General features: G+C 55.1%; 1 protein-coding gene across 1 annotated transcript in view; it reads left to right on the top strand.

Annotated features, from left to right (window-relative positions):
• Positions 1–22,295, top strand: part of ADCY5 (adenylate cyclase 5) — a 149,866-nt gene that overhangs the window by 93,834 nt on the left and 33,737 nt on the right. The window contains exons 4-8 of the mRNA XM_045903003.3: positions 12,179–12,290; positions 13,864–13,991; positions 15,748–15,906; positions 16,844–16,985; positions 18,863–19,003. Coding sequence (XP_045758959.2) covers positions 12,179–12,290; positions 13,864–13,991; positions 15,748–15,906; positions 16,844–16,985; positions 18,863–19,003 — 682 coding nt within the window. The remainder of the gene's footprint in view (positions 1–12,178; positions 12,291–13,863; positions 13,992–15,747; positions 15,907–16,843; positions 16,986–18,862; positions 19,004–22,295) is intronic.

Here is a 22,295-nt window from a genome sequence, read left to right as displayed (position 1 = left end):
AGCCAGGAGCGGTAAAGCTGGGGTGCATCCTGGTCGGCCTGCCCCAAAGCCCATTCCCCTTTTACTGCACATTTGCCATTTCTCTAGACAGAAGCTGCTGACAGCAGGGATGTGCAAACAGATGTAGCCTAATAGAGTGCAAAATCTGCTTAGGAGCTCCATGGGGACGTGGAGCGATGTAGAGGCCTTCATCCAGCACGGCTCCCGGAGAGCCCAGTAATCCTCCCATATGCCCAGAAAGGGAGCTGCTGTGTGTGCCTTCGAGAGAATGACTTTCTCCCTGGGCAGGTTTTCCTAGGACCCACGAATCTTCTAAGGCCGGTGGAGAGGGAACCCTTTGGAGGCTTGGGCTGAATTTTCATAAAGGGATTAAGTGGAATGATATAAATTATGGTGCATGCACGTACACACACACACTAATATACATCCACTCAAGGCAAGGCTGATGGCCGTGGGGGTGGGGAGGGAGGGCACTGTGTTTTCTTGTAGAAACCGTCAGAATTTAGGCAGAATTGCCCAGTCCCCAAGTGTGCCCCGGAATCCAAGACTGTTGGTTCTGCCCGTGTGTCCTGTCCAAAATAGACTCTAAGCCTTTGGGAGAAAAGGTTACCTGAACAACACTTTTGTCCTCAGTTTTTGGGGTTCCCCAATCCCCCTGAAGCCCACGCATGCTCCACTGTCAGGCAGGGAGAGTGTCGCCAGTGGCGGGAAGAAGGCTGCCGCCGGCCGAGCCCCCGGGCCTGCTCAGGAGCCGAGCCGAGCTCAGAGAGGGAAGCAGGGCCCGGGACTGGGTAGGTCGCGCTGACGTGTTGGTTCCCAAATTCTCACACCCGTCTCTGCCCCCACGAGGTGGAATAATTGCTCACAACAATAGTTATGCTCATATAGAGCCTTCTTCGACCCACCGCTATTCTGAATACTTTCATAAGTTCACTGAGTCTTCAGAATACATGTAAGAGGTTGATAGTACTATTATCTCCATTTTACAGGAAACTGAGGCACAGAGATTAATTTGTCTAAGATCCTAGAGCTGGTTAAGTGGGACAGCTGCCCTCAGAAAGCTTTTTCGTAGCAGAGTTGTTACCTAGTCTTACTAGCCATTTTTTATATGCCCAGGAGAAAGGAGTGTATATGAGGAATTGTGGGAAGGAGTCTCAGGAAGCCCCCAAGCCAAGGGGAGACTCTGAAGAGAGGGAGGAGAGAGGTTTGGCTTCTAGAGAGAGAGAGAGAGAGAGAAAAAGAGAGAGAGACAGACACTGTGGACCCACCAGGGCCTTTCCTGTCTGATAGCCACCCCTGAAATCTGGGGGACTCTAGGACACACAAAGAAATAGCCGTCCCTGTTAGAACACATCCCAGAGGCCCAAAGCTCAGGTGGGAGCCAAGTGGTTCCAACACATATGAACCCCTGAGCTCCCCCTTTCTGGGATTTTCTCTCTCGGTCCTGTCTTCACCGCCTCACCGGCCCTGGCGTTGTTCCAAACACAACGTGGGCAAAAGGTGCTTTCCTTGATTGTTCTCAGCTCAGCAGAGCTTATGGTGGACTCCACTGAAGTATGAAGTCAAACACAAAGGGGAGGCAGAAAATTCACAGCTCAGAAACAGCTTGGCATGCAAGGCATAGGTTCTCAGCCTGGCCGGGCTAACACATCTGGCCATCTCTGCATCTTTGCCCAGCGCCTCTCACCCCTCCGTCTCCTGCCCCTCCATTGCTTTGGGCCCTCAGCCCTCCAGCAAGGGAGTTTGATCAGAGGGGCTGACTCAGGCCTCTTCGGCTACCACAAGGAGTGACCCGCTCTTGGGGTGATGTCCCCTCACCCTTCCACTCCCACAGAGGCTGTGACTTTGGGTAACTAAAAGAACAGTACCCTAATCACAGGGTGGCCTGAGTGTGCACGTGGCGAGAACTAGACTCCCAGCCACAGTGGGGGTATTTCTGTTTTCGGATGTGCTAAGATCAATGGCAGCTGATAAAAGGAGAGAAAAATCAAGATGTTACCCTTTTCATAGAGACACATAATTCTGACTCTGAAATCACCAGGCTGGTGGTGGCTGGCACACATCAGAGGCCAGCCACAAGCAATCATATGCAAATAGCCCGCGGGGGCCCGGTCCCTGTTCTGTTAGCAGCCCTGGCTGCAGATCTTGATGGAAACACATTGCAGGCTTAGTCTCTGGTTTGGGTTGAACCTTTGACTTGGGTGACTGAGTAGTAGGTGGAGGGATGACATCACAGTGTAGAGATGCACTCTGGGGCCGGGCTCATGGTGCAGTGATTAGGCCTGGGGCCCGGGGTTAGGCAGCCCCCCGTATCAGCCGGGCTCTGCTGTCCCCTGGCCATGTGAGCAGGGCGAGTGATAGGTCTTGATACTCTGAACTCAGTCTCCTCCTCTCCCGTACTTAGCAGAGTTGCAAAGAGAGGATGAAAACGTGTGAGGGAAGCGCTTAGCATGGTGTCTGGCACTGGCCACGTGTTCCGTAACTGGGAGCAGTGATTATCGTTACTGCTATTATTGTGATGATTATCACACTCCTATCAACAAAGCAAGGCCTGGGGATTCTCTAGCTGGAGAGTGGAAGGGTGATGAGTCACGTTTGTCAATTCTCTGCGGAGTTATAATATTTAGAGAGGGTGATGACATGCCGCTCTCTAGCCCCCTCCGAGAGCAAGGCCACAAGAAAAATAAATCAACCCTGTGGTGTGACAGACTGGGCCTGGATCTGCGGAAGGGGAAGAGACTAATGGGTGGGGAGAGTTTGGCCGGGGCAGGGAGGGGTGACAGTGGAACCCCACTGCTCTCTGTGGCCTCACCTTCTCCTGGCCCCCAACAGAAGAGTTGCCCCCTGGGACCCGCCAGGAGCCTGTCGGATGCTGTGGGGCTGAGCCACCGCTGGCAAGGCGTTGAGGTGGGCCAGAGGCCCAGGAACCCTTGGAGACCCCCCTGGGGCCCCCAGCCTCTCCTGTCTGACACACAGTGACAGCTGGAGATGTTTTAGCCCTTCTGGTGGGACTGGTTAGCTGGGGCCTGGGGCCTATGGCTGGGGGTCCGGCCTGTGGCTTGAGGGCCCTCCTCCATGTCCTCTCCCCCCAGATACCTGCCTCTCCTGCAGCCGGCAGTGTGAGGGCCAGAGTGGGGCTGTGCTGTCCCCATTCCGGGAACAAAGGCCTCCAGCACATGCCAGCAGAGGCAGCTCTGCCTGGGAGGAGGGACATTGAGGCTGGAGGAAGGGGGCAGACCTAGAGGCACATAGCATATCCCCGTGGGTACAGTAAACATACAGATGATGCCAAAACCCAGCTGCCACCAGGTGACCCTTGCCAAGACGTCACCCTTGCGGAGTAAGATGAGTGTCTGTGTTGAGCAGCCTGGGTCACACCCCTCTCTGCCCCTTACTAGCTGTGGGAACTCGGGCAAGTCACCTAACCTGAGCCTCAGGTTCCTCATCTATAACATGGGAATAGTGACGTCCCCTGGCTCATCCGTTCAGTGGATGTTTTTCTCTGCTTCCACTGGTGGGACACTTAGCTATAGAGGCAGGGATTGCAATGGGAATTAAGAGGGACACTGTCTCTGATATTGGGAAGCTCACTTTCTGTATAGGAAGACCTACAGTAAACCGTGGATCAATTAGTAAGTTGGGAATGTATCACATGAGGAATGGGGGTAGGACTTTGCATTTTTAGGGGTATCCATAGATGTTACAAAACTTACCACTCAGTTATTCTGTTATGATAAAAGCCACAAAGGAACAGAGCCTGTAAGAGGGGCCCTAGGACTCACTCCTTGCAGGAGTGCTGGGAGGGTAGATGAGGTAGAGTATGGAAGGCCCCTGCCAGACCCCCCACCCAAGAGGTAGCTGCAGACTCTTTGCCCTCTGGAGGTGGAGCAGAGTACGAGGTAAGAGTCAAGGTCAGGTAGCCAATACCCCAAAGGTTTCAGGGGGCAGGGGACATCTGAGCCTGAGAGGGTACTGAAGGCTACACCACTGTCATGTGGGTCCATACTGAGTGAGACAGCTCGATGCCTGAATGACCTGTCCTCACGCTAGAGCCCTTAGCTTTTAAAGGTTGTAGATGGTGGGGAGGGCCAGAGAGCTAACTCCTCCAGGGGGTGCTGGTCCTCACCTGGCCTCCTCTGTTTGGACCCTGGGAGGGGTTCATGATAGAGTGCGGGGGGTCTTGGCTCATTGGCTCAAATCACAGCCTCGTTCTCAGGGGTCTGGCCGAAGAGCTGCTAATCCAGGGGTGGAAATGAGGTAACAGCCATCCTTGCACAGTGGGGGTCTGGAGGGGCCTGGGGAGGGTTCCCTCTCCTCCTTCCTTCCCTCTTCTTTCCCTTCTCTCCCCGACCTCTCCCGAACCTCCCCCTTTTAAGGTTATCATCTCCTCTCCCGTCTCCGTCAAGGACTTGGCTGTGTTCCCCAGGTCGTTCTGGTGTCTGGCTCAGCTGAGGCATGGCTATGAATTATAATGGCCTCGCAACAGCGCCCTCGATGTTCAGATACCTGTGGGTGGATTGTGCACCCTGTGGGCAGAGAGGAAAAATGTTTACCTCCAGTCGTATTCCTGACAACCGACCACATAAGGGATGGTCCGTAAACCTAGCATTCCTGTCTCCAACCTGATATTAAGAAAAGTATTCTGAGCTCTACGCTATACCAATTATAGACACAAGTGGCCTTTATATTATTATCTCAGTCATTCCACATTTATTGTGCTGCCACTCTTTGCCAGGTATGACTAGGAGTAGATAGAAAAGATTCCATGCTTGCCCCCTAGGGACTGTCTAGCCCTCAGCAGTGAGGTCGGGCTGGGCCCGGTGCCGTGGGAACCTCATAACCCAGCTGGTCCCCCTGGGGAAGCCACTGGGGTTGGGGCTTTGCTCTTTAATCAACTATCTTACTTGTTGTAAAATATACATAGTATAAAATTGGCCATTTTAACCTTTCATACTATTGTGCAACCACCACCCCCATCCATCTCCAGAACTTTTTCTCATCTTGCAAAACCGAAATTCTGTACCTATTAAACAATAGCTCCCCATTCCTCTCCTCCCCCAGCCCCTGGCGACTGCCATTCCATGTTGTGCCTGTGAATTTGACTATTCCAGGTACCTCATGTAAGTGGAATCATGCAGGACTTGTTCTTAAGCCCTCCAGGGCTTATTTCACTCAGCACAATGTACCCAAGGTTCGTCCATGTTGTAGCGTGGGCCAGGATTTCCTTCCTTTTTCAGGCTGAATAGTACTCCGTGGTGTGTGTAGGGCACACCTTGTTTATCCATTCACCTGCGGATGGACACTTGGGCGGCCACCACCTTTGGCTGTTGTGAATGATGCTGCTGTGAACGTGGGGGTGCAAATTCCTCCTTGGGTCCCTGCTTTCAGTTCTTTCCATAAATGTGTAGAAGTGAAATTGCTACATCGTATGGCATATACTCCTAGTTTTTAATTTTTTAAGGAAGCCCACAGTGTTTTCCATAGCAACTCGCCTTTTTGCCTTTCCACCAACCATGCACGCGGTTTAGTTTCTTCACTTCCTTGCGTGGAGGTGGGTGTTCACAAGAGACCTGAGTTTGTCCTTGGACACCAAATGGGGATCAATGGGGAATGGAGCCAGCAGCCAGCTAGGACTCATTATTTTAGCACTTCAGACTCAAAATTGGGGGCCCTGGAGTAGATGGCAAGAGAGAGAAGTTAGGGTGAAGAGACACTGACCTGTTGAATGTGTCAGGCTATGCCTTTGAAATTCTGATCCTAATAATTCAGAATAAGAAGGATTATCCTGGGTTGGGTAAGTCAGAAAAGACATCACGAAGGTAGAAGGGCTAAAATCAGATCCTAGAAGAATGTAATTAGTTTTCAACCTTTTTTATTCTATAAAGGATGTGTGTTCTTTATAGAAAATTAGGAGCTAACAGGGGCACCTTGGTGGCTCAGTCGTTAAGCTTCTGCCTTCGGCTCAGTTCATGATCCCAGAGTCCTGGGATCAAGCCCCGCATCAGGCTCCTTGCTCAGCGGGGAGCCTGCTTCTCCCTCTCCCTCTGCCCTTCCCCCTGCTTGTGTGCTCTCTCCCCCTGTCCCTCAAATGAATAAATAAAATATTTAAAAGAAAAAGAAAAGAAAATTAGGAGCTAACAATACAGAGAAGACAATAGAAAGCACCATGTACTTATCACTGAGAGGTCACTGACTATTGCTCCGTCTTGGTACTGTCCTGTCCCCCCTTCCTGGGCTTCTCCTTTGGGCTGCGTTTCCCCAGCTCTTTCAAGGCTTTGTAAGCATAAAGTCTGTAAGTGTGATGGGAGGTCCGTTGTCTGGGTGGTGGGAGTAGGATTTGGTGGGCAGAAACAAGATCAGGGGATCAGGGGTTGGAATGGGGTCTACAGGAGGCCCCGAGGCTGGCAACAGGGATTCTAGGACATATGTTGACCCTAGACCCGCTGGACCCAATCCTGACAGTCAAGCCGGTCGCAGGGCCCTTCCACTTTCTGAAGGAAGGTAGCCCGTTGCCATGAGAGTGGAGAGGGCATGGCTGTCCAGGGTGGAATCCGTATGTACGTGCAGTCTGTTCAGCATTCTCTCATTGGCCTTCCCCCTTTGACTCTCCCAGCCTGTCCCTCAGAAGGTTCTCCCACTGCTCCTTGTCCATACGCCCTGCTCTAATTGTTTCACAACCCCCCTTGGAAAATGCCCAGTCATATGGTGTCCTTTGTCAGCCAGATATTGGTATGACCAGCCTGACTGCGCTGTTCACCTAGCACTATGACCCACTGCTTCTCCTTTATCGTTCGAGGGGCCTGAACCCAAGACGCTCCCCAGGTTGTATGGTTTAGAGCAAATGCGGGGCACGCTGCAGGGGGTAGACCCTTCGTCTCTGGCCGGGCTTCCCCAGGCTATGCTCCTGGGCACTTCCTGCCCTGCTTCCCTACGACGTTCAGCTCCTGCTAGGCTCCCTGACACCTTGCCGTACTCCCTTCCTGCCCCTGCCCAATGACCTCTGTCTCTCCAGCCGCCCCAACCCTCCTGGGCCTGCCTCGACAGACGGTTTGCCTCTCAGCATTTCTTGAGTCCCCTCTGTGTGCAGTGCCGAAAAGTGCAGGTCCGAGGAGCAGGTCCTTGGTGCTGTCTTCTGCGCAGGCGCAGACCGTGAGGAGACCTCGGCGTCTTGGGTGTCCCATGTGCTGCTGGATGTGGCTTCTGTTCAGAAGCAGGGTCAGACTCCAGCATCTTCATCGGGTCACTGGACCTGTTGGTACGAGAGGGAGCAACGGCGGGGAAATGCGCTTCCCCAAACATGCGCATGGAGAAGCTGGGCTGAGCTGGGCAGAGCGCCGAAAGGCCTGCGGTGGTAATTGGGCTGAATGGGCACCTGCGTGCTCTCGCCTGTGGAGGAGAAGTGGGGGATGGCGGGCGTTAGGGAGGAGCCGGCCCGGCGTCTGCGCGCCCCCACGAGGGCCCCATCGCGTTGCCAAGATGAGCTCTCACGTGGGAGCTGATGGATGACTGAGGACCTCACTGCATGTCTGGGCCCGGCGTGGTTGGAAAATGGCCTTCAGGATCACCCCAGAGCCGATCAGGAAACCTTGGCCGGGGGAACAGACAGTCTGCAGTTGGGTCAACCTCAAAAACAGAGGAGGTTCCGGAGTGGCAGCCGCCGAGCAAAATCCTCCCCTGAGGCAGTATCAGAGGAGTGTAACTTCACCTGTGACAGGAGGTGGGGGGAATGTGGAGGTGGCAGAATTTCCATAAATGTGTAGGAGAGGCTGCAGGGGTTCAGACCCTGTCCAAACCTTGGCTCGAGGTAGCAACCCGCTCTGAGCCCTGCTCTGAGCCACTCCTCTCCAGCTGGCTGGCTGCCCCCGCTCGGCACCGCCTCGTCCGCCAGGAGCTCGTCCTCCCTGACTCCTCAGCAGCTGTTGAAAACCCCAGGAGGGGCCACGAGGAGTAGATCCCAGCAGGTTGGAGGGAGGCTCTGGCTTTCTCAGCCACCCGGAGGCCCTTCACACACCAGCGTCGTTTCCCACGCCTGCTGGCATGGACCAGGAAGCTGCTCATGGCCTCTGTAACTGTTCTGCCGTCCGTCCTGTGAACACTGCTGGCCCCACGGGCTCCTGTCTCAGGTGACTTAGCTTGGGACCCCAAGAGGCCCCATGGAGTCGAAGGAAGAGCTGCTGGAGTGACCGGTCTTGCCTCTTGCTTGCTTTGAAAGTATGAATATTCTCTTCCATTCAACAAATACACATTAGGCACTGCTCCTGGGTTGAACTGTGTCCCCCTAAAAGATATGTTGAAGTCCTGACCCCTGGTCCTTGAGAATGTGGAAATAGGGTCTTTGCAGATGGAATCAGGTTAAGACGCTGGAATAGCATGGGCCCCTAATCCAATATAAGTGGTGCCCTCATAAGAAGAGGAAAATGCTGTATAAAGACCCGGATACACGGGGACCACAGCACGTGAGGTCAGAGGCCGAGATTGGAGTAACACCGCTGCAACGCGGGAATGCCAAGGGTGGGGAGCCACCACCAGCAAGTAGGGAGCGGCCAGGAAGGCTTCTGCCCAGAGTGTCAGAGGCAGGATGGCCCTGCCGACAGCTGGATTTCGGACCTCGAGCCTCCAGGACTGTGAGAGAATACATTTCTGTGGCTCTGAGTCACCCCGTCTGTAGCGCTTTGCTGTGGCAGCCCTGGGAAGCTAATAGAGGCGGCTCCTGTGGGCTGGGGGGGCGGGGGGGGATAGGGCAGAGGGCACGTGGTTGTGACCTGTCCTCGGTCAGTCACCGGGTGGCACATTTTATTGAACAGTTACTCTGTGCGCCAGACATCGTGCTGGTAGCTGGGACATACGCAGTGAATGGAATAGGCCAAAACCCCTCCCTCAAGGACTTTACTTTCCAGTGGGAAGAGATCAACAGGAGCATAAGGATAACACAAACAGTATCAGGACTTCAGTGAGGAGTGAAACGTGCAATGGAGAAGAATATGCAGGTAAGGCAGGCCGACATGGGAGGGGCTGTAGTTCAAATAGGGTGATAGAAGTCTCCTTGAGGTGACATTTAAACGAGTGCAGTGGTTCTCAACCCTGGCTGCATATTAGAACCACCAGGGAAGCTTAAAATAAAACAAAACCAGGCAAGTGCATGCAATCAATAGCAGAGCCCTACCTCAGACTAATTAAGCCAGAATCTCTGGGCGTGGGGCTCTGGGATCACTCTTATAAATGCTCTGGGTATCTCTAACAGACCCCAGGTCTAAGAACCACTGGTCTAGCGGGATGAAAGCAGCTGTGGGGGAAAGTGTTCTAAGGCCCAGTGAGGTCCCCTGTGGAGGAGAATGATGGCAGGCCTGCCCACAGCCAGCCATGGCTGAGAGAGGAGGGCTCTCCTGACTGGCTAGGTGAGCTCAGCAGGTGTGGAGTCACAGCTCAGTGAGGTCACAGCTGCTGAGTGTGCCACTTCTCGATGGAGTCCCAGACTCCACCCACCTTGAGCCCCTGCTCTACGCTCGTGTCTCTCCTTCCTCCCCTCCTTTCTCCTCAGCCCGCTGCCATGGGTTACCGGACCCAGTAGTCATCCTGCCAAGCTGGATTCAGGGATTTTGGGGTCTCACCAGCCCCCAAAGCCAGCCTTCCGCTGTGTAACTTTGGACTTAGCATGGAATAGCCGCTGGGCCTGATATCTGCTGGCTTTGCATTCCAGATACTGACCCTAGCCGAATGAATCTTTCTTAACTCTGGAGCCATGGATTTTGACCCCAACCTGAACTAGCTTTGGTTTCCTGAGAGTTAAGAATTTCCAGAACAACTATATGGTGGTGCTTTTACATAGACTGGGGGAGAACTTTCTCTTGTTCCTAAGTGGAGTGGGCCAGTTGCCTGCAAGACTGACAGGCGGAGAGGTGGCAGGTGGGTGGGGAGGGGGCTGCACCTAGTTAGTTTGGGAGCTGAGATCAGCATCTGAGGCATGGCAGCCTCCCCTCATCTGCTCTTCTAACCCAGCATGCAGACGCCATGCAGTCCCCTCGGGCGGGGTGCTGCCCGGTCCAGACCCTAGGCATCAGTGGAGGTCTGATGGAGACTCCTGACTGCCTTGCATCTTCTGCGCCCCTGCCCGCCTAGCTGCCCACTCCGGAGCAGCTTGTCTTCTTTCCTGTGGCCTGCCGGGGCAGCATCTCTCCTCTCCACTCCTCCTCCTCCTCAGCTTTTCTTCTTTCCCCTCATTTGGCTTGTCTGTTTGCACCTTCCCTTGTGTGAGCTGGCAGGCAGCTGCTGAGTGTGCCCTCTCTTGATGGAGTCCTGGCGGCCCGTACATGCCCTTCCGCCTCCCTCTGCCCCATTTACAATGCCAGACCCCTGTATTATGCTTGTATTCACTTAAGATGGCTCTGGGGCCACCAGCTTAATATTTCTTGGGTCAACTCCTGGGCCATGAAGCCAGGTTGCCCATGTGGCCTTGGGCACATGACGTATCTTCTCTGTGCCTCCCGTTTTCTCCCCTGTAAAAGGATTCTGACCTCATGGGGTGGTCGTGATGTTTAGGTGAGTTCATACACATAAAGGGCACAGGACAGTGTCCAACTGTTTTAAAAGGCAAGTTTTATTATCCAGGTACGCAAAGGCCAGTAGGTGAGGAGACAGCTGCTATTGAAAATATCCTTTGTTACTCATCCCGGGGGAAGGGAGCCCGCCACACCGTGGGGCCCCATGGGGAAGCACTGCTCCAGTGTGTCAGGAGGCAGAGGGAGAGGGGTTTGGGGATGAGAGCCTTTACTGGGGTTTCTGCTGGAAGGAGTGGGTGAGGCAGGGTAAGCCGGCTTGGGATGGGCTTGAATCGTTTCAGTGGGCTCTGGGGGGTAGGGACTGTCCCGAGTCTGGTACCGGTCCTGGGGTGATTGGGGCAGGGGATTCATGGCCTGAGTGTGAGAGCCTGGCTGGGCTGTGGGGCTTTGGACCCTAAGGCAAGCTGTTGACTAACTCTAAGACCCGGCCAGCCTGGGGCTGACAGGTTCCCCAGGGTCAGTAAGGCCCCAGGTGTCAAACATCAGAAGAGAAAGACAGGCTTAATGCACCAGTACACATTTTCCAGATAAAATGACAAACTATGTTTAGTTCTACATTCCTAATTTAAAAAAGGAAGACTATCTGGAGCCTCAGGAGCCTTGTGGAATAGTGGGAAGAACACGAGCCTGGGAGAAAGAGCCCACCATGCTGCCATCTGCAGCTTCTTCCCTGAGCCTCAGCCGCCCCGTCTGTGAGGAGACGCGAGGCTTCGCTGCAGGGTCGCATGGAGCACTCAGCGAGAAGACAGTTTAGAAGCCCCCAGCCCTGAGCCAGGCCACCGGGAGCCTCTCCGGACACGAGAGTTACTACATTTTTGTGACCATTTAAAGAAAAAAACTCCAGGGGCCCTTCCACACTCCAGCCCTGGGGCCTCACCTCTAACGGTGTGTTGTGAAAGAAAAGGAAGACGGTTTCAGTCTCCGGAACACAAGCCACAGAGACGGACAGAAGATCCACAGTGCATAGTGCGAGCACCAGCTGCTCTGTTTGACTACGTGCCTGGGGATGAGGCTGATGTTGCTGGCAGGGACAACTTAGGAGGCTTCCAGACATGCTTGCTGGCTGGGTCTTCCTCTCTCTCTCCTCCCTGAGCCTCTTTAGTCTGTCCCTTCTAGAGACTCCCTAGGGATGGAGGGCTTGGGTCCGAAACCTTATCTGTGGGGCTCGGAAGTAAGACCTTAGTATGGTTGCCACTGGGGCCTGAAACACTTTCCAAGCCCATGAATCAAAGGCCGCAGCTATCTTGAGGGGGCTGGTCAGGAGTCAAACAAGGCAGGCCCAAGAGGGGACAGAAATGGCAGGGACAGGCCCCTGTCTTTGGTAACTCAGGCAAGTGCACACTCCCAGGCCTCATGTGCCTCTGTGCGCGCACCCCGCCCCCCAGCCGCTGTCCCCATCTTGGGCGGGAGTGAGGGCACAGTGAGAGCACAGAAGGCGTCTCCTGGCCAGATGGTGAGGCCAGCATCCTCGACTCTCCAGTGCCAGGGACCCTTTATGCCCTCCCCAGTAGCCATTTGGAACCCCCCCCCTCCCCAGGACTCTTGTTGGCCAGCAGCCCTCCTAAGGCTCAGGGTGGTGATCTTCCTCCCTCATGGGGGTCTTCCTCCACCTGTCTCCCCAGCATCCTGTTTGCTGACATCGAGGGCTTCACCAGCCTGGCATCCCAGTGCACTGCCCAGGAGCTGGTCATGACCCTCAACGAGCTCTTCGCCCGCTTCGACAAGCTGGCCGCGGTGAGTCACCCTCCCTGCCGTCCTCAGCACCCAGGGCTCCGTCTGGGCCGCCCGAGAGAGAGCGCTGCGGCCGAGGCCCCGTGGGCCCCCGGGACGGGCCCTGGGGCGGCATGTGCCCTGCTGCGCAGAGGGTCTGCTCAGCAGCTGTGGTTGTGTGTCCTCACACTGCATGCAGTTGGACGTGTTTTTATGCTGTCATTGCTCACGAGGGAGCAAGTGAGGGAGCCCTCCACCTGAGGAAGGGTGTGGGAAGGGCTGCAGGTGACACTGCCCAGGCCCCTGAGGAATTGCGGTTCGGTGGGGCAGCTTCGGTGCCCATAGAGCCATTTTCTTGATGAGCTGGGCCAGACTGGTAAGAGAATGAGTCTGAGTCCCAGCTGGTCTGCAGACAGCTGTGCGCCACCCCCCCCGAGGCTTCCAGAAGGAGGACTCTGCGCTGTTTGCACAAATTGGAAGTAGCATCCCAGGGCGTGGAGTGGTAGATGACACATTTACCCATTTGGTCCCTGTTTATACTGTCATCCTCTCCAGCTTTTGTGTCTTTGGGTGATGTCCTGGGCCTTTGTCGGGTCATTACATGTCAGGGGCTGCTCACTGCAATGTCCACCGACAGGCAGACATGTTCCCTTTGGCCCTCACAGGACATCAGATCATTGATGAGAGGCTGGTGCCAGTCAGAAGTGGCGCCAGGGCCTCCAAGGGCATTAGATGGCAGGTCGCACACCTGCCTGGGGGGTTTTATCACTGACCATGGGTGAGGGGAGTTAGGTGTATGCTGGGCCCTCGGGCAGTGGATGGGCCTTAAATGAGAATCCAGGCCACGCGGACACTTGAGTCCCAGTGTTCTACTTCATGAAGTAACTCCTGGGGGCCAGACTTGGAGAGCTGAGAATTGGTGACTAGTGACATCCCATCCCAGTCCCAGTCCTGGCTCAGTTGTGACCCGCACGGTGACCCCGGCTGTGCCCGTTCCTCTCCTCAGGCGCAGCAGTGGGCAGGTACCTCAGCTCTGGGGGGGTCTTAGCACTCACACGCTTTCTGGTTACCAGCGCGCTGTTTGGTCAAAGTCTCAGACAGGCTGAGGGGCAGACGAGCTTTGGTTAAGCCTCATTCCTGCTTCAGTCTTTTTGTAAAAGAAGGAGAATCAGAGAACTGTTTGTAGAGCCTTAGGCCAAGAGTCAGAGCGTTCTCCAGGGCCTGGGAGTGGAACCAGGGATATTGACTCTCAACTTGGGCCTTCCTCGAATTGATAAGTCTGCCCTATTTGCTCCGACATCGGACCAACTGCTTGCTCCTTGGGTCTCAGCAGTGACCATAAAAGTGAGTTCCTGAGCCTGGGGAGGATGGAATGCCTGAGCGCTGCTCAGCCTGTCCTCCATCCTCCCCCCTCGGCTCCTGATAAGCCCGTCCTGGGGCCGGCCAGGGCCATGCATCTGCCGGCACTGGGTCTGTGCTCACTGCCCTAAAAGGCAAGTTATTCCAGGCACGGGGTGAATCTGTTTGCTTCCTGTTTCTTTCCCTCCCGCTTCTCTTTCCTACTATTTTTAATTTTCAAAATTAATTTGCTTTCCAGGAGAATCACTGTTTACGTATTAAGATCCTGGGGGATTGTTATTACTGTGTCTCTGGGCTGCCGGAAGCGAGGGCTGACCACGCCCACTGCTGCGTGGAGATGGGCATGGACATGATTGAGGCCATCTCGTAAGTGCCCATCTGGGAGGGGACCGTCCCACAGCCTGAGTACCTGATACTGGAGGGTTGATTTGCACCTCTAGGCTTAGAGCCTTCTCCTGGGCAACTTCTACCTGCAGCAGCCGGGAAGCTTTTCCCAGAGGAACGTGTCCTGTAGGAAGGGAGAACTTTGCAGACTCCAGGGCAGTGGGAGGTGTGGCCCCACCTCTGCAGGAGAGGAGGACAAGCTGGCCGTCATGCTGTGCCCTATGCATTGCTCCCTCGCCTCTCAGGTCCCACGGCCACCCAGCCAGGTGTAGAGCCCATGGGCCCCTTTCTTCCCCATCGAGAAAGGTTGGAAGCACGGAGGTTAAACATCTCTCTAGGGTAATACAATCTGGCAGGTGGATGCAAATGCAGGTGTCCGCATATAAGAAAATCCATCCTTCGTGGGAGCAGTAGCAAAAAGGATCTTTGGCCAATTCTTGGTCACTGCTGGCCAGAGGAGGGGCCGCGGTTATTAAAAGATGTGGAGATAATGCCAGCTTAGGCTCAGTCACTGAGCTTCAAAAGTAGCCTGGGCAGGGGCAAAGGAAGAGCCGCAGCGGACAAGGGCAGGGGGCAGAGTAGCTGTCCAGGAAGGCGGCCGGCTCCATTGGGTTTGGCGGAGCTCCTTTGGGCAGGGCTTGCTGAGCGCCCCTGCATGCCTGGGCTAGCTAGTGCCTCGAGCCCTCGCCTGGAAGCACGGAGTCTGTTGAGGGAGAGGCCGGGACTCCCGCTGCTGTGACACCAGGCATGCGGAGCGGACGGCACCAGGTGAGGGAGGCAGACTGAGATGGGGGTGGGGGGCAGGAGGGGACATTTGTTTCCATTGGGAGGACCAAGAGAGGCTTCATGAAGGACGTGGCCCTGGCGTAAAGCCAGAAAGTTATTATCAACCTAAGGCTGAGATATCAACCTAAGCAAGGGGCCCAAGGCACTGTGGATGGAAGGCACATTCCAGCAGGGGTGGCCCGGGACAAGAGAAACGATGAATGACGTAACTCTTCCCTGTGTCGTGTGTCGCCTGTCCCAGGGTATCGGAGAGCATGCTGGTCCCCGAAGAGTACACACTGTGTACCTCCCCCGCAAGCACCTGCACCCTCTTCTGCGTACCCCGTGCCTCGCACGCATACCCAGAGCAGTACAGCTTCTATCATACGCTCCAGCCCACAGAGGGCCCACCCATGTCCTGGGGGCGCCCTCAGCCCTGGGTGTGGTGCCTGTGGTGGGAGCTGGTGCTGCTTCTCGCTCGGGGAACCTCCCTGGTCAGTTAACCACCTTGCTCCATTATGCTGCTAACATCCATGAAGCTGCAATGTGGACAGTTCTGAGCATCATATGAATGGGGTTTGGAGCAGCTGTAACTTCCCTGTTTGGCTCGAGCGGGCCCTAGTGTGCATTTGCATCCCCAGAATACAGTTGAACTGACTGAGGGGAGCAGAGGCCCAAGGTGCCTTCCTGGGGAAGCAGTGGGGTCTGGGTTGCAGTGTGAGGCACTGTGCCCCCTTGTGGCCACACCCTGAAGCGATGCCTCACTGCCTACGGCACCTGAGTACCAGGGCCCAGCCCCTGTCCATCAGGTGGAACAGTCTCAGACTCTGGATTTGGGCTGGACCAGAGGGAAATGACTCTTTGACCCCTGCACCTTCTGTCACACCCCTGACCCCGTGCCTTCCAGCCTCGCCCCCACTCTGTGCGCCTGGCCCCTGACCCTCTCCCAGCCTTACCCCTGCTCCATCCCCAGGTTGGTCCGGGAGGTGACAGGGGTGAACGTGAACATGCGCGTGGGAATTCACAGCGGGCGAGTACACTGCGGTGTCCTTGGTCTCAGGAAGTGGCAGTTCGACGTCTGGTCTAATGACGTCACGCTGGCCAACCACATGGAAGCTGGAGGCAAGGCAGGGTGAGTGAGGGCCCAGACTTAGCTTCCTGCCCGCCCCCCTCCCCGCCGGATGACTGTTGTGAGGAATGGGGCTGGGGTGGGCAGGATGGGGTAACTTGCAACTCCGGGTTGGCAGAATTTAAATAGAAATTCCTCTCCTTAACAAATTACTTGCACCACATGCTGGCAAGTTGTAGGGAGCATCCTCTCAACCTTTGCCCAGACTTCACCCAGAAGATATTTGCACAAAACAGAGTGGCTTGTTGTGTGATGCAATAGGTGGGGGTAGAGTTCTGGAGGAGGGAGGAACCATGGGTAATTTCGGGGTAGCCAGGATGAGAAGGAAGTGGGACATGAGCCTGGACGACTGGGCAGGATTCAGACAGGTGAGGAAGGTGAGGTGAGGAGAGAGCCAGACCGAGGGACCAAGGTGAGGACAGGCACAGGCATACGAAACGTGGTGTTTCTGAGGAATGGAAGTAGAGCACGGGACCTCTTAGGGACCGGTGGGAGGAACAGTGCCTGTATTAAAAGGACCTCTGTGCCAGGCTGGGGGATCTGGACTCAGTCCTGTACTCAGCCGGAGCCACTGCTGGCTTCTGAGCAGGTTTGCAAAGTTTGTGGGACTGAGGCGGTGTCCTCCTGACAGGCCAAAGATGTCTTCTGCTCTGACGATGCTAGAACTTCAGTGCGATGTTGTGTGGTCAGGGAGGCCGTGTGGCCGTGAGCCCGGAAGGGCCCTACCCAAGCCACCACGATGATGACAGCGGAGGGATCCAGCACATTGAGATCTAGGTCGGGATCTAGGTTGGGGTTAGCCTTTGAGCCAGAGTGTGGGGCTGTGGGATTTGAACTGTGTCCAAGTGGGTCACAGTGTGGTTGTGCATGAAGGCTGGAGTTCTGAAGTCCTGTTCTCTGCACTCCTCTCCCCACGTCCCTCCCCCTCTCCCTGCTGCAGGCGCATCCACATCACCAAGGCCACACTCAACTACCTGAATGGTGACTACGAGGTGGAGCCAGGCTGCGGGGGCGAGCGCAACGCCTACCTCAAGGAGCACAGTATCGAGACCTTCCTGATCCTGCGCTGCACCCAGAAGCGGGTCCGGCCAGGGGGCTGGGCGGGTGTGGGAGAACCGGGGGGCTGCAGGGCCCTATTCTTCCAGGGAGGAATGTTTCTTGGCATCCACTTCCTTCTCTTCTCACTCTTTCCTTGAGTCAAGTTGTGAATTCCTCATGCAGTGTGGTTCCTGCTTCCCGGGAAGCTCATGAGCTTTACGGAGGACTTGCAAAGGCTGACAGCAAAAGCAGGAATGTTATGCCTCCGTTGCAGAAACGCAACAGGCCTCAAATCAGTTAGCCACGGCACAGCCACAGGCCGGGCATGGACATGAAACAGCAAGGACTCTGTCCACCGTCTACTCTCTGTCCAACCGTTTGTTTCGTGTCCTCCCTGCTCCTTGTCTGTTGCCTGAACCAGGCGGACATTGGGCCCTTCTCTGCCTCTCTGTGTCCCACGTGTCTTTGCCGGTCCCTACACACCTTCATTTCTCCAGTTCACCGTCCTTCCCCGGTTTCACCTTCTAGTCCCTTTCTCTTCCCTCCCTTTGTCCCAGCCCACACTTGCCCAAATATAAAACTGAATTATTAGCAGACTTTGGCATTCTATTTTTAATAGTGTCATGTTCCATGTTCTTAATTTTTAAAGTGAATGAAGAGAACATTTTCTATTTCTCCGTAGATTAAAAAGCTTTTTACTGATGAATCTTTCCATTGCATTGACCTGTTGGTCAGCAGCCTTTGATAGAGAAAAGCTTCCCTCTTTCTTTCTTAAGAAGTTAGATTAAAGATAAAATTAAGCTGGGAGAAAAGTCCAGAGAGAGTCTTGGGTGACAGCAAAGGTAGATGTGGGGGCTCCTTGGGGGCAGGTGTCCACCCTGACAGAGACATCACAGGGGAACCTCACTTGCCACAACAGCGTGGGAGCTGTGTTGGGCCCCCCACAGACCGCAGAGAGGGATGGGAGCATTTAGACACCCTGGGGAGCGTGCCTAGTGGCTTATTTGACACATTTTTGAACACATTTTGCTTGCTCTTTGATTAGCGTGTAAGTGAACTGACTTCCTCCCAGGCCCTCCCACACCCTCCCCTCTGTCAAGGTGACAGGGTCTTCAGCCCCCCCTTCCTGCCCCACTCAGGCTGAGAGCTCACCTTCTACCCTGGGTTCTCTGGGTCCTGTTCTTCTGACAGGTGGTCCAGCAAGATGAAATGGAGACAGAGAGTGACACCCCATACGCTCACCCCACCCAGAGCTGTGTCAGCTGAAGCAGGCTGTGTCCCCTCCCCTCTGTGTCCCTGATCCGACCGGCTCCCTTCCCAGGCTCAGAGAGGGAGTTGAGGGGAAGGCTGCCTCAGGTCTCCCCAGGGCCTCTCCAACCTTCCTCCTGGAGCCCATTTGGATGGATGGACAGACAGAGATCGTGGGTGGCATACAGGGAGCCAGCTGAGGCCCCACTTGTGTATTTGTACAATGTATATCGGCCTTTGCCTCTCAAGTTCTAGTGACCCAAACCTCCAGAAGCTGCCTCTTTGGTAGAATATGCCTGTTTGGGATAAGTCGAGTGGAGACTGGAATCCTTTACCTGCCTTTACCCCGGCGCCTCAGACCCGGGCTCTGCGCACCCCTGAAGAATTCTGTGACAATGACAGTTGTCCCCACACCCCTTTGCTTTCTCAAAAGACCAACCTCCCACCTAGGCCGGCCAGCGCTAGCGTTGGGGAGTGTGAAGGGATTGAGGATGCTTCCTGCAGTGAGCTCCAGGATCCCGGCAGACTCTAGGCTCCAGGCTGTGCACAGAAAAGAGGGACACCTGCCTTAACTCCTACATGGCCAGGCACCCAGGAGGGGTGAGAAATGCCCCACTTGGGCTCACCTGGTAGGCTCTGCCCAGAGGCTGATGCATATGTTTTACTCTCCTAGAAAGAAGAAAAGGCCATGATCGCCAAGATGAATCGCCAGAGAACCAACTCCATTGGGCACAACCCGCCCCACTGGGGGGCCGAGCGTCCCTTCTACAACCACCTAGGGGGCAACCAGGTGTCCAAGGAGATGAAGCGGATGGTAAGTAGCAGGTGGGGCAGCGTGCGGGATGTGGCCTCTCCAGGGCTAGGGCCTTCCGTGGGTGTGAGGACTGGGCCACGCCCCTTGTGTTACCTGACAGAACCTTGGAGAGCTGCAGAAGCAACTCTGGGCTAGGAGCCAGAGCGCCTGACTTCTGGTCCTCGGCTCTCTCTGTGAGTCCCAAAGTCTGGAAGCAGACCCCGAGAACAGCCAGAACCTCCGGTGCTCCCGTGGCACTGTCTGGTGGGGCACCAGCTCATCAGACATCCTTCTAGCACCTTCCGCCTTTCCCAGGTGGCTGCAACACATCCTTGGGCTCAGTTGCTCAGAAACCATCTCAGTACTTTTTGGAAAGTGCTAGGCGATGGTCCCCTTTGCTCTCTGCACTGAGAAGTGCCCCTGCTAACTACAGGTTTCCAGTGGGGCATGCAGACTGGATGAGCAGAGGCCATGGTGGGGTGCTACTTCCAACTCAAGGGACCCTGCCTGCCTCGGGGGACAGACACGCCCAGCCATCCCTGTGTACACCAGGGGCCATCTAATTCAGGATGCTCTGCCTGGATTCTGCCAGTGATGATAGAATTCAGAGGGTGGGACAAAGAGGAAGAGGTATGAAGAGGTCAAGGTAGAGCAGCAGGGTTTTCTTTCTTTTTATCTGAGAGCTTGGCTTCTCCATCCAAGCACACTCCTCAGCTCAAGGGCAGCCTGGTTCCCAGGCAGGAGGCACCCACCCTGGGGAGAGGGTGAGTGAGGCTGGAGGGTGCAAGGAGCTGTGTGTGTGGGGGGGGGGGCACTTTGTGTGTGTGTGTCCTCGGAGCCAGAGGACAGGAATAAGATGGGGCATACTGGCACTAGGATCCCCAATTTGGGGTCTGTGTGTTGGACCAGGTTTTAGCTACAGCAGCAGGGACTGCAGATAAATTCCATGAAAATCCAGCTGAGTCAGCAGAATGAGCCAGGGACAGGCTGGGGACCCGGCCACTCTGCTCCTTGCTAGCTGGCGAATAACAGATGACAAAGATTTAAGGAAAATGAATAGGATCAAAACATGAATTGAGTCAAGACCTCCATTTTAATTTTTGACGGTAAAGAAGCAACTCATAGGACACCAAGTTTATGAGGGAGCAGAGTGGGGGAGGGGTGCCTGTCTTCCTCCAAGGCTTTGAACTTGGACTTCTACAGATCTCCAGCCACCACTCCCCCTCCTTGGGGGGCCCTCCCCAAAGCAAAGAGCAATTGGTGGACCCTCTCTGTTCTCACCCAGCCCTTTAATCTCCTGCGGACTCTGTATCCATGTGACCAGGACCAGAGAGGGGATGAGCAGAGGGGGGGATCACAGAAAGCAGGGTGCAAAGAGGGAGGCTGTCATCCAGGTGACAGGGAGGAGGGAACAGGAAGACAGGAGGGAGAGGACAGAGGTGAGCAGGAGACTATGGGAGCGAGGAGAGGAAGAACCACAAGCAGGCAGGAAAGGCGCCTGATGGGCTTTCTCTGTTTAAAATCACTGGAAAGCTTTTCTCTTGGTGATATTTGGTATAAGTGGAGTCTTTAGTTATTTCAAAGTCTCAAAGGAAGTAGTTTGGAGTGTAAGCACTGATTTAGCAGACGCATTAATCATTGTTAGGACCAGGAGGAACCTTGGAAGAATTAGAAGGGCTGTCATCGGGGAGACTGGCTACAGGATTTCTGCGTGGTGTTGGCTACCTCGCCAGCGGGAGGGGATAGGAAGGTGTGTGGACAAACAGGGTCGGGGACACCTCTGCCGCAGCCTTTGGGAGAAGAGACTCCCCGCCCCTCCTCCTGGCTGGGCAGAGTCACCGGAGGCCAACGCCAAAGGACCACCTGCAGGCCCCAGCCCACGCAGGCAGAGTGTGCAGGCAGTGGATGGCGTGGTTCCGGCAGCTGGCGGGCACAGCACTGCCATGAGTGGTACCCTTGCCTGAAATCTTTGCGAAAGATACGCAAAAGAAGAGCTTCTCCCCTGACTTCCACTGACGACAGCTGTGGGGGATTAGATTAAGCAGTGACTGGGAGACCTAAGGAAGGTACTAACGCGTAGGCAGCCGTTTTATTTCTTCTTTTTTTTTTAAAGATTTTATTTATTTATTTGACAGAGAAAGAGATAGCGAGAGAGGGAACACAAGCACGGGGAGTGGGAGAGGGAGAAGCAGGCTTCCCGCCGAGCAGGGAGCCCGATGTGGGGCTCGATCCCAGGACCCCGGGATCATGACCTGAGCCAAAGGCAGACGCTTAACGACTGAGCCACCCAGGCGCCCCTAGGCAGCCGTTTTATTTCTTTAAATCTTGTTCCAACTTGGACTCAGCTTTTAAAATATAGTGACGAGCTGCTCTGGTTTGTGCTTAGGCCTGTCATAAGGTCCCTAAGGGTACTGATTAATAAGAAGGTTGACAGGAAGGGCACACAGGGGCCTCTGCTCATCTAGCCAGAGAGGCTCTGTGTTCTCTCGGGGCAGCAGGCCAAGCCCAAGGGCTCAGGGAAGGCAGGCAGCTCGCCGAGCCGGGCGTGCAAACCAGAGCCGGCGCCTCCACGTGGGTGAGTGGAGGGGCCACGGCCACTGCTCCTGCCTTTAGGTCCAAGGGACAGGAATTGGGAACAAAACAGAACCGGGTGAGCTGAGCTGCTCCCTGGAAGTGCTGTGGCACAAACCGCAGGAACCTATCTGGGGGTGTTCCTAGCCGGGCTGAGGATGGCTCTCCCTGAACTAGTAAGCAGGTCAGGGAACTTGAACCCAGTCTGCTGGACTGTGGTTTTTTTTTTTTTTTTTTAAGATTTTATTTATTAGAGAAATCACCAGCAGAGGGGAGGAGCAGAGGGAGAGGGAGAAGCAGAGTCCCTGCTGAGTAGGGGGGCTCGATCCCAGGACCCTGGGATCATGATCTGAGCCAAAGGCAGGCGCTTACCCGACTGAGCCACCCAGGTGCCCCTGGACTGTGTTCTTAATGATCATCTGCCATGGTTTATCTGCTAACACCCCAACCCCATGCTCAGCTCCCCACACTAGCATGGCACCCAGAGCAGACCTGGTCCCCAACCAGCCCCAGCAGAAGACCAAAGGAGTATAGGAGAAAGTCGGAGACGGCTTTGTTGAAAACGTGTCAGGTCTATTTCCGAGCTGCAGAAGCCAGCATAGGCATAATACAGCTCAGTTGTCCTCTGTCCCAGAGTAAGGTCGTGGCCGGCCCCTGTGATGGAATTCAGTGCCAGCCCCTCACCGCGTTCTGTGGAGAACTGGCCTGTCCGGGTTCCCCTGCTGCCCATTTAAGCTTGCGC

The sequence above is a fragment of the Mirounga angustirostris genome, unplaced genomic scaffold (genome assembly GCF_029215605.1).
Source record: "Mirounga angustirostris isolate CCGP_5_RB_7025 unplaced genomic scaffold, mMirAng1.0.hap1 SCAF_1, whole genome shotgun sequence".
Taxonomy (NCBI): domain Eukaryota; kingdom Metazoa; phylum Chordata; class Mammalia; order Carnivora; family Phocidae; genus Mirounga; species Mirounga angustirostris.
Note: the sequence above shows the minus strand (reverse complement) of the source record. Positions and strands in the feature narration are given on the sequence as shown.